The sequence below is a fragment of the Dama dama genome, chromosome 29 (genome assembly GCF_033118175.1).
Source record: "Dama dama isolate Ldn47 chromosome 29, ASM3311817v1, whole genome shotgun sequence".
NCBI classification, from domain to species: domain Eukaryota; kingdom Metazoa; phylum Chordata; class Mammalia; order Artiodactyla; family Cervidae; genus Dama; species Dama dama.
The window spans coordinates 20,945,177-20,963,713 of NC_083709.1; the positions used below are offsets into that span (position 1 = coordinate 20,945,177).

The following is an 18,537-nucleotide window of genomic DNA, read 5'->3' on the forward strand; positions in this document are numbered from 1 at the left end:
TGAAAAAGTTGGCTTGAAGCTCAACATTCAGAAAACCAAGATCATGGTATCCAGTCCCATCACTTCATGGCAAATAAATGGGGAAACAGTGGAAACAGTGGCTGACTTTAGTTTTTGCGGCTCCAAAATCACCGCAGATGGTCACTGCGGCCATGAAATTAAAAGATGCTTGCTCCTTGGCAGGAAAGTTAAGACCAACCTAGACAGCATATTAAAAAAGCATAGACATTACTTTGCCAGCAAAGGTCCATCTAGTCAAGGCTATGGTTTTTTCAGTGGTCATGTATGGATGTGAGAGTTGGACTATAAAGAGAGCTGAGCACCTAAGAATTGATGCTTTTGAAGTGTGGTATTGGAGAAGACTCTTGAGAGTCCCTTGGACTGCAAGGAGATCCATCCAGTCCATCCTAAAGGAGATCAGTCCTGGATGTTCATTGGAGGGTGTGATGTTGAAGCTGAAACTCCAATACTTTGGCCACCTGATGCGAAGAGCTGACTCATTGGTCCTGATGCAGGGAAGAGACCCTGATACTGGGAAAGATTGAGGGCAGGAGGAGAAGGGGACGACAGAGGATGAGATGGTTGGATGTCATCACCGACTCAATGGACATGGGTTTGAGCAGGCTCCAGGAGTTGGTGATGGAGAGGGAAGCCTGGCGTCCTGCAGTCCATGGGGTTGCAAGGAGTCAGACACGATTGAGCAACTGAAATGAAGTGAACTATTTAATTGCGTTTTAGTATATGATCGAACATCATTAGATGTAGGTGATTTTTTTTAATTGGATGCCTAAAGGGCAAGTTTATATTTTTACCTTTTTTCCTGTCACATTCCCCCCACCCTGAGCCTGCCTTAAATAACGATCAGAACCATGTCTGAGAAATTTAAATTCCTCACAGGGAAATGTATATCATGTAACCATGGAATTTCATTTCTAGAAATTCACCCAGAGGAAATAATGAGGTAAATGCATACATCATGCAGCAGTTTTACAGCAGTGAAAATGTGGATTGGAAATAGGGTGCATTAAGCATCCTTTATTCTTACAAAAACAATGAAGATAATTACAGGTGGGATGGAGTAGAGTGGGCAGTCGGGGGAGAGAAAATCATATTTCGATTGTTTTCCTGACCTATATTCCAGGCCTAAATTTTTAAACATAAATCAAGTCTTATTTGAATTTGAAGTGCATTAGAGATCAATGGCTTCTCAATGGGTGATCAGTAACCAGTACAAGGTATACGGGGCTGGGCCTTTTCCATTCACAGTGACAATAACTGTCTCATATATGCAGAACATTTTCTCTCCACCGAGCCCTGCAAATGCTTATTTATATCAATGGGTCTCTCAGTGATCCATGTGGTCGAGCCTCTCATGAAGTCACGCTCTGGGAGGGAAACTGAGGCATGAAAATTTTCAGTGTCAGTAGATCACACAGCTAGGTTGGGGTGGGGCTGGGCAGAGTCCATCTCTCTAAACTCTGCATCTGTTGGCCTAACCAGAAATGTTTGAAGCATAAATCAGTTCAGTTCAGTTCAGTCACTCAGTTGTGTCCGACTCTTTGTGATCCCATGAATTGCAGCACGCCAGGCCTCCCTGTCCATCACCAACTCCTGGAGTTTACTCAAACTCATGTCCATCGAGTTGGTGATGCCATCCAGCCATCTCATCCTCTGTCGTCCCCTTCTCCTGCTGCCCCCAATCCCTCCCAGCATCAGGGTCTTTTTCAATGAGTCAGCTCTTCACATCAGGTGGCCAAAGTACTGGAGTTTCAGCTTCAGCATCAGTCCTTCCAATGAACACCCAGGACTGATCTCCTTTAGGATGGACTGGTTTGATCTCCTTTCTGTCCAAGGGACTCTCAAGAGTCTTCTCCAACATCACAAGGACAACTAGAAAAATTTTACCGAGTAATAGAAGGTGCATTAAGACAAAAGAAACCTTGGGAATACCCTGGTGGTCCAGTGGCTAAGGCTCCGAGCTCCCAATGCAGGGAGCCCATGTTCAGTCCTTGGTCAGGGAACTAGATCCCACATGCTGCAACTAAGACCCAGCACAGCCAAGTAAAACACTTTAGAAAAAGAAAGAAAGAAAAGAAACACCATTTTCTTGAATTGAATGACTGAATATTTTAAAGATGTGCATCTACTGCAAATTCAGTTGTACATATATCATAGCCCATAATCAAAATATAAATTTTAGCTTTGTAAAATGGCTCCAGAGTTTATATAGTCACATACATAAATGAAAATAGCGATGACATTTCAGAAAAAATAACTCATGAATAGGTATTGCCCTACCCAATACTGAAGTACAAATCACCATCATTAACATTTTCATGGTTCTTGGCAAAAGACCAGCCTAACAGACCAAGACGAATACCAAGGAGCATTAAAGCTATGCCAGGCAGTCCTGATCAATTTTTAACTCATTCTACCTCCCAACAACCTATGAAGTAAATGCTGTGACTATTCCCATTTTATATTTGAGGCACTTGCCCAGAATGACACAGCTGCTAAGTGGTAGGAACAGGGCTTACACCTAAGCTGTCTGGCTCCACCTGGAACACTGGATAAAAAGAGGCGGCCCCACAGACCCGTGGGGCAGAGCAGATCCTTCTACACACAGCTCTGCTCTGAAATCGCTACGCTCTTTCCTCCTTCATCTTTGATGTTTCAGGTGTTCTTCTGTCGTGTCCTCTTTCGGGAACTTCTTTTTGCTCTTCTTTTAGGGAAAGGAAGGTGGTGAACAAATTCTTAAAATAATTTGTTTTGCTTCATCTGAGAATGTCTTTATTTCCTCTTTATTTCTGAAGTATATATTGCTGAGTATATAGGCATTTGGGTTGACAGGGTTTTCTTTTAGCATTTGAAAAATATGTCACTTTTGTCTGCTGTCCACATTCTCTGATGAGAAATCTGGTATCATTCAGATTGTTTTTCCCTGGTAGGTAAGGTGTCATTTTTTTTTTCTGGTTGCTTTCAAGATTTTTTTCCTATGTGTTTAGAGAACAGACTTGTGGTTGCCAAGGACGAGTGGATCGGGGAGGGAAGTTTGGGATTAGTAAATAACTATTATATATAACAGTTTAAACTATAAATAGTTTTATAAACTATAAATATATTTATAAACTATATATAGTTTAAACTATTATATATAATAGTTTTTATATATATTATATATAATAGTTTATCAATATATTTATTATATATGTAATAGTTAAAATAACAATAGGATAAACAAGATCCTACTGTATAGCACAGGGAACATATTCAATATCCTGTGATAAACCATACTAGAAAAAAATATGTCTGTATGTGTGTAACTGAGTCATCTTGCTCTACAGCAGAGATTGGCATAACATTGTAAATCAACTACACTTCAATTGAAAAAAATTGTAAAAAGACAATATAAATCAAATGATCTGGACTTCTCATAGGATAAATCTCTTAAAGGTGAAATTGCTACATAAAAAAACATGTAAATCCAGAAACAGATAAATAAATGAAGCTAAGGGGCAAACCATACATACACACTGAAATTTTTTTCCTATGTCTTCAGTTTTCTGAAGTTTAATTATAATGTGTCTTGGTGTGGTTTCTTTGCATTTATCTTGTTTGGATTTGTCCAGCATCTTATACCTGTAGGGTTCTGTTAGGTAAAATTTGGGAAATGTTTAGTCATTGTTTCTTTCAGTACTTTTTAAGCTCTGCTCTTTCCCCTCTCCTGTCATAACTGTTAGATCTTTTTAAAATAGTCTTAAGGTTACCTGAGGCTCTGCTCATTTAATTTTTTTCTATTCACTTTCTGTTGTTTAGATTGGGCCATTTCTATTGTTCTGTCTTCCAGTTCATCGATTCTTTCCTTTGTCCTCTCAATTCTGCTATTGAGCCCATCCACTAAACTTGTTGTTTTGGTTATTGTATCTTTTAGTTCTAAAATTTCCATTCTGTTCTTCTTTATATCTTCCATTTCTTGGTTGAGCCTCTAAATTTGTTTGTGTTTCAGGAGTGTTTATGATGACCCATTGAAGCATTTTTATTATGGCTAAAGTTTTTGTCAGATGATTCTCAAATCTCTGTCATCTCAGTGTTAGCATCAACTGGTTCTCATTTTTTTTTTTTTTCATTCAGTTTGAGATCTTTCTGGTTTTTGGTTTAAAGAGTGATTTTTAAATCAAAACCCAGAGGTTTTCATACCATATGATGAAATTTGGGATCTTACTTAACCTTCTGTGTTACCTGGCTTCTTCTGATATTGTTCTGGCAGGGGAGGTAGGTGACCCTGTTTCATAACTGCCAGGTGAGGGTAGAAGGCTAGGTTTCCTACTTCAGCTTCTGTTGATGTCAGCAAGTGGAGGCTCCTTGTTACTTCCGCTTGGGGATGGAAGTTCTGGCCCCCACCGTGATCTCTATGGATACTACAGGCAGAGGGGCTACCATGTGGCAGGACTGAAAATCCTGGCTCCCTGTGTGGCCTTCTCTGACACCACCAGGGGGGAGTGTTGAGATGCTTCCTATCAGCCCTGCTTAGTGGAATTCTAGGTTCCTCCCCACTAGATTCAGGGTTCCTTGGTTCTTGTTTTTTTGTTGTTGTTGTTGTTGATTTCTTCCTGTGGAACAGCTATTGTCTAAAAGTTTTCTGTCTTGCTAGTTGCCCCTGTCTTCATCCTTTGGCTAGAGAGACAGGCTTTTGTTGAGACTTTCTGTCTGTGCCGAGAGGCATTTCTGGTTGCCAGCTTCTTCAGCCCCGTGTCTGGGATGTATACACAAGGCAAAAAAAGAAGAACCCCAGGGAGCTCACTCCTGTGTTGTTTCTAGGGTTCCATGGCTCCTAACTGGTCTGCCTTCTTCTCTTCATCCTTCAGAATCTTAGGTTTATTTTATATATAATGTTTCAGGGTTCTCAGTTGTACTTAACCAAGGCCAAATTTTGAGGTAGAATGTAGACATCCTGTTTAGACATTTAACTTTAATATAATTCAACAATATTCTTTGTGGTTTGCAAGGGAAGAGAGAAAAAAGGTTTAGGTGGTGGGGGACTCCTCTGCCTGTTGTTCTATTCAATGGGTTTATACCTAGGGAGTGGGTATTTCATTCCTGAAACAGTCAATGCATATCATATGTCTATTTGTGAAGGGTTTTAAAAGTTTTACCAACTACTAATGTAGAAAGCATGGTTCACACGACTGTTTTATGGACATCTTTCATGCTTTTATGGATCTTTGATGAAGATATGGAAGGACTACTTGGAGAGGCCACAGTTAAACACTGACTAACAAAGAATTAGGAGAATCAAAATTACCTGTAGGATTTTTATAAACAACACCAGGTACTGTATGTTCATAGAAGTTGTATAGGAATAAATTATTATGTGTGTGTGTGTGTGTGTGTGTGTGTATTTTAGTCATACCCAGAGTACATGTTTGAAGGGTTTTTTGTCTGCTTTTTTTGCACTTAGATTCTCCAGATACAGAGTCATGAAAAATTAATCAGGGATAATCAAGGAAAAGTAAAACCTGTGCTTGATAAGAAAAATAAAAAACTGCTTTGCAGAAAGTGCAAAACCTTTGCATGTTACACAGCTGATGTAAGAGTGGTGGAGGTAAGCAACCCTTTTCACAAAGAGCACTGGGTCATTTTTTAGCACTCATTAAAGCTTATCTATCGGTGAGAGGATTATAGTAAGAATACTCTTATTTCTTTTGTTATCCTGACCAAGGTCCATGTATGTTTAAAAAGCTAAAACATTAAAAAAAAAAAAAAACCTGAATATTCAACAATAAAGGAATACCTTAAAAGTTGCTGTTTAACTAAATATTGTATAACCATTACAAATAATTGTTATGCTAAATGCAATGTGGTATTCTGGATTAGATCCTAAAACAGATAAAGGTTTTATAAGAAAACGTAGTAAAATTTATAGTTTAGTAAATACTAACGTGCCGATATTAATTTCTTAGTTCTGACAAATGTGCTATGACATGTAAGATGGTAGTGCTTAGGGACGCTAGGTGAAGGGTACACAGGACCACCTTTCTAACTTTCCTGTAAATCTGCAGTTACTCTAAAATAAAATTTGTTAAACAAAATGATTAGGAAGCTTATGTAGTATAAGGAAAAACTTTTTACAAATTAATGCAAAGTGGAAAAACCCCAGGATACAAAGTAGTAAATATGCTACGATCAGAGCAATGTGAAATAATAACACCACCACTATCACTAGCACCAACAGAAACACTTAGGTGTGTACCAGAAAAGGCTGGCAGAAGTATACTAAAACCTCCTAACATTTTGCAGTGAGACACCGTGATGCTTTTCTCTATTTTATGTTTTCTTTAAAAATATTTTTTTTTAATTGGAGTACAATTGTTAAAGTGTTGTGTGAGTTTCTGCCGTACAACAACGTGGATCAGCCACAAGTATCTATGTGTCCCCTCCCTCCGGAGCCTTCCTCCCACACCTATTTTACGTTTTCTAAACTTTCTTTTGGGGATATGGGTCACTTTTACAATGGAAGCAAAATCTCCTGATTTTAAACACATCTGCAGCTTAGCTTTCTATTTTTTTTTTTTCCCTTAAAACTTTTAGATAAAGGATTAGAAAAATCTCCAAAGACAAAAAGTGGACGTAACTCTATCGCTGCCGACTGGGGACAGTGGAGGGCCTGGGCTGGTTCACATGATGAGTTGTCACATTGGGGTTGTTTGGTCTTCAGAAAGCTGAAGTCTCTAGTCAGTGCAACACTGGGGCACGAAACACATTTAGGGCTAATACTAGCAAGTTCCCATACCTTTCTCAGTCTTTTTCTTTTGCCGTAAAAGGTCCTTTCAGCTCCAATTTGGGTGATTTTCTGTTGAAATAGCCCTTTTAGGCTCTGTTTTCCTGAGGGCCTGGTTTGCAGGCTCTGTATTTGCTCCAAGCACTATGAATTTTGTTCCAGTGTATTTTAACGTTGTGGGTGGGGCCAGTGGACACCTTAGTCCCCGAGCCTCTTCAGACGCACACTGACCCTTTGTTGTTCTCTGTACCCTTGGGATTCTTCCTTTCAGGGCCACTGATGAGCTCGGGCCTCCCAGGTCTTCAGCAAATACCCCTTTGTCTCTGAATTAATAAGGAGTATCTATTAATATTTTCAGGTGTTTCCGCGATGGCTCAGTGTTAGAGTCCACCTGCCAATGCAGGGGACTCAGGTTCAATCCCTGGGTCGGGAAGATCCCCTGGAGAAGGGAATGGCAACCCACTCCAGTATTTTTGCCTGGAGAATCCCATAGAGAGAGGAGCCTGGCAGGCTACAGTCCATGGGGTTGCAGAGTCAGATGTGACTTAGCGACTACAACAATGACAGTCTATTTTCAGGAGCCAGGTTGCCTGGAAACTTGTTAGTCCTCCTCTGCATGAGGTGTCCCACATCGACTCACTGGTCCCTCCACGCCCACCCTCACCTCCACTGTGTGGCTGGGAGTCAGACTGCATGGATTCTACTCTGGTCTTGAGGCAAACTCACATTTCCTCCCTACTCCATCTGTAAAAGAAGTGGGACCCCGCCTCCTTGTCATCTCAGATTATTATGGAATTTTATTTTTTAAATCACAGTTACGTTCTGGTTCTAACATTCTGTTTTGGGTGCTATTCAATCCCTTTATCTGTAGGAATGCTATTTCACTGTAGTTGGAGATGCTTTCAGGGAGCGCTTCGTGACTAAGTTACATCCCAGACCGAAAAATTTTGGGAGTTTTGAGAAGAAAGCTAAGATCTTCTGTGCCAGGAAGGACTGCCTCCATGACTGGGGAATTCACGTGAGGTACAAGGCATTCGAGATTCCAGTTATAAAGATCATAAGTTTTGTTGTGGAAGATGTTGCGACTGGAGCTCAGACACTGTATGCAAAGTGGAAGGACTTTAATTTTGAGAAGATCCCATTTGATGCTGCAGAAATGTACAGTCACGCTCAAGACCTCAATCTGCAGGGAATGGATGGCCTTGAATGAAGAAGAAATTAGACCTGTGGGTAAAGGATGGGCCTCTTTGTACTATGGTCAAGTTATTTTTCCTATGGCTTGTACGATACTGAGTATTTATCACTCAACTTCTATTTCGTTTTCAGCAGTTTGTACTGATACTGTATCATGTCTGTCAAGCACAAGTGAGTGGATTAGAGCATGCGATTCTTTGTTGGCCAGGAGAGCTTGGGAAAAATGAATAAGCCTTAACTTGTTGCCATCCTTCCTTTCAGAACCCACTGCACCCATAGCCACTCAGTACACACTGGGATCAATGAATGAGTGAATGGAATGTTGAAAGGTTTTCCATGCTTCCCTTTCCTTAACCCACTATGCTGAAGCTGAAACTCCAATACTTTGGCCACTTGATGCGAAGAACTGACTCATTGGAAAAGATACTGATGCTGGGAAAGATTGAAGGCGGGAGGAGAAGGCGACGGCAAAGGATGAGATGGTTGGATGGCATTACCGACTCCATGGACATGAGTTTGCGTAAACTCTGGGAGTTGGTGATGGACAGGGAGGCCTGGCGTGCTGCAGTCCATGGGGTCGCAACGACTCAAACACAACTGAGCGACTGAACTGACTAACCTACTATAAACTGACTTTTGCCCTTAACGATCCACTGAAATTACCTTTGTCAAGGTCATCCGTGACTCTGGTTGTCAGATCCATTGGGCACTTCTTAGTCCTTCTGTTTAATCTTTTAGCTGTTTTTGCCCTGTTGAATACTTCTTTCTTGGAACTCCGTCTTGGCTACTAGTTCTTCTAACTCTTCCCCAGTCTTTTCTATGGGCTTCTTTTTCTGAGCCCTCACATGTTGGCAATTCCAAAGGTTCAAAGTATATACACATCCATAGGCATCAGAGTCACATATACTTGTATTCTCTGTGTGGCATCTATTATTAAAACTCAGTGGTGGACTTTTTTTTTTTTGGCTCTTTGACCTTTCTCCTTTAAAGTTTAGTACTTTTTCTTCTTTTTTAAATTTTTAAATTAATTTTTATTAGAACGTAGTTGCTCTGAAGTGTTAGTTTTTGCTGTGGAGCACAGTAAATCAGTTTCACATACTCACAGAGCGCATTCAGGTCACCACAGGTTACTGAGCAGAGTTCCGTGTGCTGAAGAGCATGTTCTCAGTAGTGGACAACGACTAGTAATGGGGACATGGAAGTGATACAGTCATCCTTGCAAAGTTGATTTCTGTCGTTTTAGTTTATTGGATATCTTGCCCAATTAATTTTTTTCTTAATCTGTGCCACTGTTCCCTTCGATTGATCATCTCAAGCCATTTTCTAGTAATAGTTTATGGTCAACATTTGGACTGTGTTCTCAGGTAGGTCCCTTGGACGATCCTGAAGGGGCAGTTTAATTTGGCTGTCCATTCTGTTTAAAAAATTAGAATGCATGCAATGGTATCCTGCGCCATTTAACAGGGTATGCTGATGCTTGGGAGTTTAGTTTGGTGTGTTCCAGACACAGAGACACCTGAGTTTTGCTGTCTCCACCCCAGGCCAAGGTATTGTATGTTCAGCTCAGGGTAGGCTCTGTAGCAATTTAAAGCAAATTCCTAAAACACATGAGGTGTTTGTAATACACTAGGATCGTCAATGGCTTAAACAAACTTGTAAACATCATAAAATGTTAATATGCTCAATATAAGGGATCACATAACTTTTCAAATAGCACCTATTTATATCTGAAGGCTATTTGGTGTCTAAGAGACCACTCAGACTACCCAGATCAATCCTGGAGATCAGTCGGGTGACGCACTACAACCACCTCATCCTGGTTTTGATCTGATGACTGGTTTTGCAGGCTGAGTCAGAGAACTTGCTATTTATATAACTATTCCTTGGCTTAATTTTCTTCATCTGCAAAAGAAGCATAATGCATACCTGTAAGGATTAATGGAGAGTTTTTAACTGAAATAACATATGAGAAGTCCTTGATTATACATAGTAGTTGCTTGATCATGGTTACTATTAGATGTATTCTTAGTAAGACATTGAAAAAATGAGTTATTTAAGCCGACTTACTTGCTGATTTTTATTCATTTTCCGTTTGTATTTTATAAGAGTATTAAGGTTCTGCTCACCAGTTTTAATGTGGGCTTTTTTCCCCACACCAGCAAGCAATTTATCAACTGGGTGTCTTACCATTCAACTCAGTTCTGACATTCTCTGCCTGGAGATGGCGTCAGAGTCCTACAGGTTAAGAGCTCAGTTCTCTAAGACTGCCTGCCTCCTCCCTACAAATTGTTACTACCTGTGCTTCTGACCAATTGCCAACAAAGGTCCATCTAGTCAAAGCTATGGTTTTTCCAGTAGTCATGTATGGATGTGAGGGTTAGACTGTAAAGAAAGCTGAACACCAAAGAACTGATCCTTTTGAACTGTGGTGTTGCAGAAGACTCTTGAGAGTCCCTTGGACTGCAAGGAGATCAAACCAGTCCATCCTAAAGGAAATCAGTCCTGAATAATCATTGGAATGACTGATGCTGAAGCTGAAACTCCAAACTTTGGCCACCTAATGCAAAGAACTGACTCATTTGAAAAGACCCTGATGCTGGGAAAGATTGAAGATGGGAGGAGAAGGGGACGACAGAGGATGAGATGGTTGGATGGCATCACCGACTTGATGGACATCAGTTTGAGTAAGCTCCGGGAGTTGTTGATAGACAGGGAGGCTTTGCGTGCTGCAGTCCATGGGGTTTCAAAGAATTAGACGCAACTGAGTGACTGAACTGAACTTGAACTGACCAATTGAATAGGGATGAAAGTTACAGCAACGTCCTCTGTGGCCTTAGTTAATTTACCAGAGACTCACAGGACTCAGAGATTATTGGTTTATTGTAAAAGGAAATAACTCAGTGTAGGGACCGTTCCTATAAATTAGCTAAGATGGCAGTGGTCAGGCTCTCTTGCCCCACGACTTTTTGCTGTCACCCCATGTTTTGTAAATAATGACTTTGCATGGTTATGTAACAGCTGAGATCACTTATAGAACTGCGCATGCATGTCATGATGTACTCGCGTGGCTATGGGCCGCTTTTTGTTCTGTAAAGCTATGTAAGCCCCACCTGAAAAGCCCTTTGAGGGGAGTAAGAACTGTATTGAATTGGGTTGCGTAGTTGCTACTACTGTGCCAGCCATTAGAGAATAAAGCATGTCTGCCTTCCCACAGTGAGTAAAGTGTCTGCAGTTCCTTCCCAGGTGGCTCAGTGGTAAAGAATCCACCCGCAATGCAGGAGATGTGGGTTTGACCCCTGGATCGGGAAAAGCCCTTTGAGGAGGAAATGGCAACCCACTCCAGTATTCTTGCTGGAAAACCCCATGGACAGAGGAGCCTGGTGGCCTACAGTCCATAGGGTCCCAAAGAGTCAGACATGATTGAAACGACTTAGCATGCACGTTCACAGTTCCTATGGCTCCTCGCATCTTCTTCCAGCGTCCCTGCTCATGCCTTGTCTTCCCTGGGTTCAGTGAACAGTGAGATACAGCAAGACAGTTGGCGTAGTCAGGAGGATACAGCGAGACAGGAACAGCCGGATGAAAGAGATGCATAGGGTAAGATATGCGGAAAGGGTTCAGAATTTCCATGTCTTCTCTGAATCTTTATGTGTTCATACACCTGGAAGCTCTTTGAACCCTGTTCTTTGGGTTTTATGAAGGCTTCATTATGGAAGCATGATTGATTAAGTCATTGGCCATTGGTAACTTGTTTAACTTCCAGCCCCTCTCACCTCCCCTGAGGGCAAGGGATGAGACTGAAAGTTCTAACCCTCTGATCATGTGATTGTTTTTCCCATCCTTAAGTGTTAGGTGCTTAGTAGCGTCTGACTCTTTGTGACCCCAAAACTGTAGCCTACCAGGTCCTTCCGTCCATGGGATTCTCTAGGCAAGAATACTGGAGTGGGATGCCATTCCGTTCTCCAGGGGATCTTCCCGACCTTGGTCTCCTGCACTACTCAGGTCACTGCAGGCAGATTCTGAGCCACCAGGAATGCCCACCCTTCCTTAGGTGTGGTCCAAAGGTCAGTCATTAACATAACCAAGACACCTTTGTTGCTGTCATCACTTATGAAATTCCAAGGGTTTAAGGAGGAGCCTGGGGCTACAGTCCATGGGGCTGCAATGGACTGGACTGAGCGACACACCCAGCAGATTTTCAGTGCTGGAAAATCTGCTGGAAATCTAAATAATTCAGTTTCGATGAAGGTGAGTAGCCTTCCTTCTCGACAGCCAACCGAAGAATGCAGACAAAAGCTGAAACAAGAAAAACTTAGCATTTCCTTGTTTCACTGTAGCCTGAAGTCAAGCCCTTGCAGGTATAGAGCATGGAACAGAGTAGGGCATCTGGTTGATACTTGTTGAAGGAAAGAAAACAGTGGTAAGGATTTAAGAATTTCATACTCTTGACTGATGCCCAAATGGTCACTGGATTTCTAGATCAAAGGCTGCGTTTCAGAACCAACTGGGAGTCTTTCTTGGGCACATGCCTAGCCCCCTTAGAACATCCTGGCGGGGTGTGTCTAGCCATGTGTAGCTTTTGAAGTTCCTCAGGTGGTTCTGCTATAATCTGATACAACCACTCTTGTTAACTGTGTTCCCCGCCAGGCTGACCTTGGGATATTTCCCCTGAAAAGTCACTTTCAGTCTAATGCCTGATTGTGTCACAAAGCCAGCAAACTGACTCCAACCCTTGAAACTGATATTATTATTTGAATCTAAAAACAAAGAAGCCAGCAGGTCAGAGTTTGCTCAAGTGTGACTTGTGGAACGTGGTGCTGTGCGATGCTCTAAAGAAAGCAGTTCTGTGGGCAAATAGGCTTCTATGTTGCCTGTTACCCACTCTCCCCTCAAATGAATGATTTCGCAGCACACACTGCCATTGTGTGTCCTTGTGTCAGTTCTGCAGTGATAAGGCCCATGTAACCCACTGGTTCCCAAATACACAGGCCCTAGACCCCCTGTACTCATGGGACGTTATCAACATCCTATAGAACCACCACAGTAGCAGATACGCATAAGCCCTGCTGCTGACCAGATGACTGGAGCCAAATTAGAGTATTAATTTCAGGATCATACCAGTATCTCTGTTTTATGATATTATGTCAGAAAACTATAAATTCCACTCAGCAAATCTGTATTTAATATGAAATCTCACTCAACAAATCTCTATTTAAAATGTAGACCTCAGTTTTGAGGATGTAAATTATTAAAACTGTTAAATATCAACTATAATTATATAGTCTTTGTACAGGTAAACAAAAACTACTTGGATGTTAAATTCTGTTTGTAGTCGGGACATTTAACAGCTTCCAAAGAAGGCAGCCCGTGGAGCTTGGGTTCCTGTTTTTCAGAAGCAGCTCTCATGGCTCTGTCACACTGTCCTAACTCAACCCCTAAAGGCCAGCTGTGCCCAGAATAAGGTTCTTCGTTTAGGTGACTAGGAAACTCTGAGTATTTTTGGCCTAGGGGACACTGGGATCTAAGATCACAAGCTTAACTGTTATCCCAGAGCTGTCAGTGGCCATATCCCCCAGCACACGGACTGGCCTAGAGTGAGGCCATCACAAATGGAAATGAATTGGAAGGACCTGAGTCTGAGTCGCTAGATCCAATCTTATGCCTGTGGCAATGGCCACCTCGGTTCTTGAGCCACTTTTTTTGTTTGTTTAGGCAGTTTGAATTGTGCTTCTAACACTGTAGCTAAAAGTCCTGTCTAATTTATCCTTCTCGTAGATCACTTTCCACCTACATGAGCTGTTCCATTGCCAAAGACACATATGCTTATTTGCTGCAAGAAAAATGTTCATCTGCGAACTCACTGGGCACCAGGAACACTTGTTTGCCTAGGAGAGATCAGGCACATACGAATTTAGAAAACAGTAGGAACAAGGGAGATGGGAACCCCATAGACAGGGAGGGGCTGGGCCCAGCAAGAGCAGCAAGCTTCTCACCTGGAGAGTAAGCACCCAGTGCCTTCTTGAGAAACCAGGTGAAAGGGGTTTATTTGTTCAGCCTGGTTTGAGAGCAAGGATGGGACACTGGCCCAAGACACTTTATTAATGAACACGATAGAGGGTGTTTGGAAGGGAGAGGAGGGAAATTCAGAGGTGAAGGGACCCCATTCCAGAAGTCATAGCTGCAAGAATGTCTCCCCATAAGCACCGAGGGTGGGGAGCCAGGCTGCTCCCAGGTTCGGCACTGGAGGCCTGAGGGGTGGATATGTTTTTTCAGCCCTTCTTAGTGTTTTTATGCTAGTGAAGAAGGAATTCACACAGCCTGGACTCCATCTGAGGCCTGTCCATGCTGATCATGCTGGGCCGCCTCTCCAGTGGATTCTGAACTCTCTGCTTAGTGCCTGTGGGAACGACAATGGAAGGATAAGACCCCCTCCGGAAAGGGGAACCTTGAAGATCATATCCAGGTTACTCATCACCTAAGAGAAAACAGACACGAATCACCCCTGCCTCCGGACAGTATCTATCAGAAAGTAACCACAGGCTTATCGGTTATTAACTGGTTGGAATGTAACCGCGGGCTTATTGATTATTAACTATTTGAACACATAACACGTGAATGATGGGGTTACTGTGATTATATTTAGCCTTCCTTTGTAAGCCTCAAGGAATTTGGGGTGGTGGGTTCAGACACGTACACATGGGGTATAAAAGATTTTCACAAATGCTGGTCGGGGTCCTTGGCTAAGAGGAGACTCTGCCTTGGGCCCGCCGGTGTAATAAACTGCACTCCACTATCTGCATTGTCCTTCTGAGTGAGTTTGTTTCCCAGAAAGCGTGGCTATAACACTGATTTTAATATGTGGGTCACAGGGTTTTATTGTACAACAGGGTTCTGTCTGTGATTTTTATTCATGAACAGAAGCTAGATCCCAGGATCTCAGAGGCAAGGATGCTCAGGAACCTGCCTTGTCCAATTATCTGGGGGAGAGCTGGGGGTGAGGATTTGATCCTGGGTGTTCTGGTGCTAGTGATAAAGATTCTGCCTGCCAATGCAGGAGAACAAGACACGTGGGTTCGATCCCTGGGTGGGGAAGATCCCTCGGAGGAGGAAATGGCAACCCACTCTGGTATTCTTGCCTGGAGAATTCCATGGACAGAGGACTCTGGGGGGCTACAGACCATGGAGTTGCACAGTCAGACATGGCTGAGTGAGCACATAAGCCCAAGTTCTGTTGACTAGCCCACAGACCCGAGTGCTGAAAGCTGAGGCTTAAAACTCATTAGAGGGAGATTAATTTGTAAGGTATAAGGTGCCCTGTTATGAACGGAACGGGTTCCCCCTCCACCCCAAATTCCTATATTGAAGTCCAGCCCCCACTGTGCTGCTGTGGAGATGGGACCTCTAGGGTAAGTTTAAATAAAGGTCACGAGAGCAGGGCCATTGTAAGAAGAAACCCCAGGGAGCGTGTCCGTTCATCCTTCATCTGTGCACAGGCGCTGAGGGAAGGCCGCGCGAGGACACGGGCGGCGGCGGCTGGCTGAAAGCCAGGATGAGAGCTCGCACCAGAAAATGAGCTCGCCGCAATCTCAACCTCGGACATCTATCCTCCAGAACTGTGAGAGAATAAATTTCTGACGTTTGAGCCACTCAGTCTGTGACATTTCATCATGGCAGCTGGAGCAGACTACGACATGTGCCCTGAAATGACTTCAGTGGTGAAAACGAGCAGGTAACCCAGATGAAGATTAAAAAAAAACTATGGTCCGTTCACCAAGCTACATCGTCACTGCTCCCTGGCTATTGCTACCATCCTGTGCGCTCCTAAAGGGGGTTCAACACAGCCATTTAACCTGCATATTACTGATGTGGTTACAGAAAAGAACTCGAGGGACTTACCTTGCAGTCCGGTGGCTAAAGACTCCGTGCTCCCAGTGCGGGGTGCCTGGGTTCAATTCCTGGTCAGGGAACTAGATCTCGCATGCCATAACTAAAGAGTCCTCATGTTAAAACTAAGACCTGGCACCGCCAAATAAATATATTTTTGGAAAACAAACAAACAAAACTCGAAGATCACTCAGACTCCATGAACCTGCAGTCTGAAATTTGCTCTGCTCTAAATATCACAAAACGAGGGCCACGCCTGCAGCTGAATTCAATACCAAAGTCAAAAAGTTTTCCTTGAAAATAGATTTAATCTTATTCAAATTAGAAATGTTCTGCATATCTCTCCAAAACCACCTCCAAAGTTCTCCTCATGATACATGAAAAGTTTTCTAGGGAAACTTTATGAAACTACTGAAAGACATCTCCATATTTCCTCAGTGTGGATCTGTCAAAAAGTACACAAGTGAAAAGTTTGAATGTCTGAGCCGTTCCCGAGGTGCCTGGGTCATTCACTCTGGAGGAATCAGCGGGGTGGAGGGACTACGGTCACCACGTGCGAACACGTCCCCTCTGCCTTGTCAGTTACACTGGCAGAGCACACAGAGGCAACGGACTCTCAAGGGGGACGTTTCATGGAGCAGAGGGCAACGGACAGGAGCCAGAAACTGGGCAGGAGCTGAACATTAGAGGCTAAGAGTGAAAAATCAACATTCAGTGATCAGTGACCTTAAAGGGCTCAACTCTCCCTTCTTGGCACAAGTGACAGTCCCACCATTCTAAGCTCCCAAATTCTAGAACAAGATAAAAAGATTAACAAAAATAGCGCATGTAGAAACTGCTGATTCTGTGTGCAGAGGATCCACACTGGGACCTCAGGGCGCCCTGGGCAGGCAGCACCCCTGCGTGGAGGCGAGGGTCAGGGGAGGAGGCCAGGGGCAAAGAGGCTGCCAACCCGGGGCCTGCGGGCTGCGGATGCTGTGCTTCCTCCTGCCGCCGGGCCGCTGGGCCGCCCATCTCCAAGGAGACCAGGGCCTACTTGGTCATCTTGCGGATCATGTAGTTGAGGATGCCCCCGTTATGGAAATAAGTGAGCTCCACGTCGGTGTCAAACCTCATGACAGCCTGGAAGGTCTTCCCGGTGTCCAGCTGGGAGGACGGAGGAGCAGAGAAGAACAGATGAGGGAGGAGACGAGCCAGCCCTCAGACTGCCCTCCAAGTGCAGTCCATGCCCCGGCAGCATCCAGCACCCAAGCAGGTGCCGGCCGGCCCCAGCCCAGACCCGCTGAGCAGGAAGCTGTGCTTTACTTAACAACATGCCCCATGTACTGATCTACAAGGTAAAGCCCTGCAGAGCATCTGTGATGGAAGTGAGAGACCCTGAGAATTAGAAACAGCCTCTCGGTGCAGCAGTTACTTGCGATGTTTGGAATATTTTCGAAGCCTTCACCAGGGACGGCCCGGGGAAGGAAGTGTTGGCAGCCAGCAGGCGCTTCATTAAGGCTGTCCGCTGGGCGCTGGCACAGATGCTCACCCTGGGACGTGGCTCAGCAGCTCAAGCTGCCTGGGCGGCTAGATCACCCTGGGACCACGGTGCCTCACCTCGTCCTCGCCTTACCCAGGGCTCAGCTGTCGTTTTCACCTCAGTGCTAATCAAAGCCAGGGCCTGGGGTGAGTGTGTCTGTTCACATTTTTATAATAAAAAGCTGCTTTAAATGCCCCATCCCTGAGCTTTTCATCACTATTCTCCCAATATAGGAGACATGAGTTCGATCCCTGGGTGGGGAACTAAGATCGTGCATGACCTGCAGCATGACCAAATTAAAAAAAAAAAAGACTGATGACAAACATGGGGTCCCTTTAGCTGGACCTGGCATGGAAGGGCACTGACTTACCTTGATCTGGACTTTCATTCGTGGTTTCAGGGTTTCTGGAATGCTGATAGTGTATCGTTCACGCCCGGTGAGTCCCAGGGTGTCTGCATTCTCCCCAGGGAGGTACTCGAGAGGGATCACCCCCATCCCGACCAAGTTACTTCGGTGAATGCGCTCGTAACTCTCCGCTAGGACAGCTCTGATTCCCTGAAGAACGAAGACTGTAAGTAGCTGGGACACAGTTTTTCTTTAACACAGACACTTAACAACAGGATTCTTAGGTCAAAACTCTTCTCCTGCCCAAATTCTCCTTCAATTAGTCTTTTACATAAAATGTTGCCATTATATATATAGCACAGTAGCTAACCAACTGCTTCCACTGTATAAGCAGCAGGTAGGCAATGAAATGAACTCTCCCCTTCTACCTCCACCAACTCTGGATGGAGACACTGTTACTGTGCCCTGCACCCTGGGAGTCAGTGGTCTGTCAGATATTTGAACCCACAAAGTCTAACCACACACTTAGTTTGTGATACAAACTCCCACTGTATCTGGAAACCACACTACAAAGAAACACAAAGAAAATTCATTTTGCCCTTTGAATTTTGGTATTATTGTAGGTTGCATTAGCAGACACAGAAGATTTAATCAAAACACAACTTTCAGAACATAGTACAGAGAAAGGAATTGATCACCTGCTGTGTGCTGCTTTTATACCTCCTGTTTCAAGGATCAAATTGCACTGAATGTAATCTTGATATAAAGCTTCCTATAAAGCACATTTTATTGGTAACCTATAACTGACAATAT

General features: G+C 43.5%; 2 protein-coding genes across 4 annotated transcripts in view; one reads left to right on the forward strand and one right to left on the reverse strand.

The window, feature by feature from the left end:
- The window catches only part of LOC133048569 (antiviral innate immune response receptor RIG-I-like), a 69,942-nt gene that overhangs the window by 44,921 nt on the left and 6,484 nt on the right, over positions 1 to 18,537 (forward strand). The window contains exons 17-18 of one of the 3 annotated variants that reach the window (XM_061132294.1): positions 5,459 to 5,602; positions 7,650 to 11,183. In XM_061132294.1, coding sequence (XP_060988277.1) covers positions 5,459 to 5,602; positions 7,650 to 7,988 — 483 coding nt within the window. In that variant the 3' untranslated portion in view covers positions 7,989 to 11,183. Of the gene's footprint in view, positions 1 to 5,458; positions 5,603 to 7,649; positions 11,184 to 18,537 lie in introns of those variants that run through there. The other 2 variants (XM_061132296.1, XM_061132295.1) reach the window with 2 other exon arrangements.
- The window catches only part of ACO1 (aconitase 1), a 65,911-nt gene continuing 63,518 nt past the window's right edge, over positions 16,145 to 18,537 (reverse strand). The window contains exons 20-21 of the mRNA XM_061132297.1: positions 17,749 to 17,934; positions 16,145 to 17,002 (exon numbers count right to left, since the gene is read on the reverse strand). Of these exons, the coding sequence (XP_060988280.1) occupies positions 16,889 to 17,002; positions 17,749 to 17,934 (300 nt within the window). The 3' untranslated portion in view covers positions 16,145 to 16,888. The remainder of the gene's footprint in view (positions 17,003 to 17,748; positions 17,935 to 18,537) is intronic.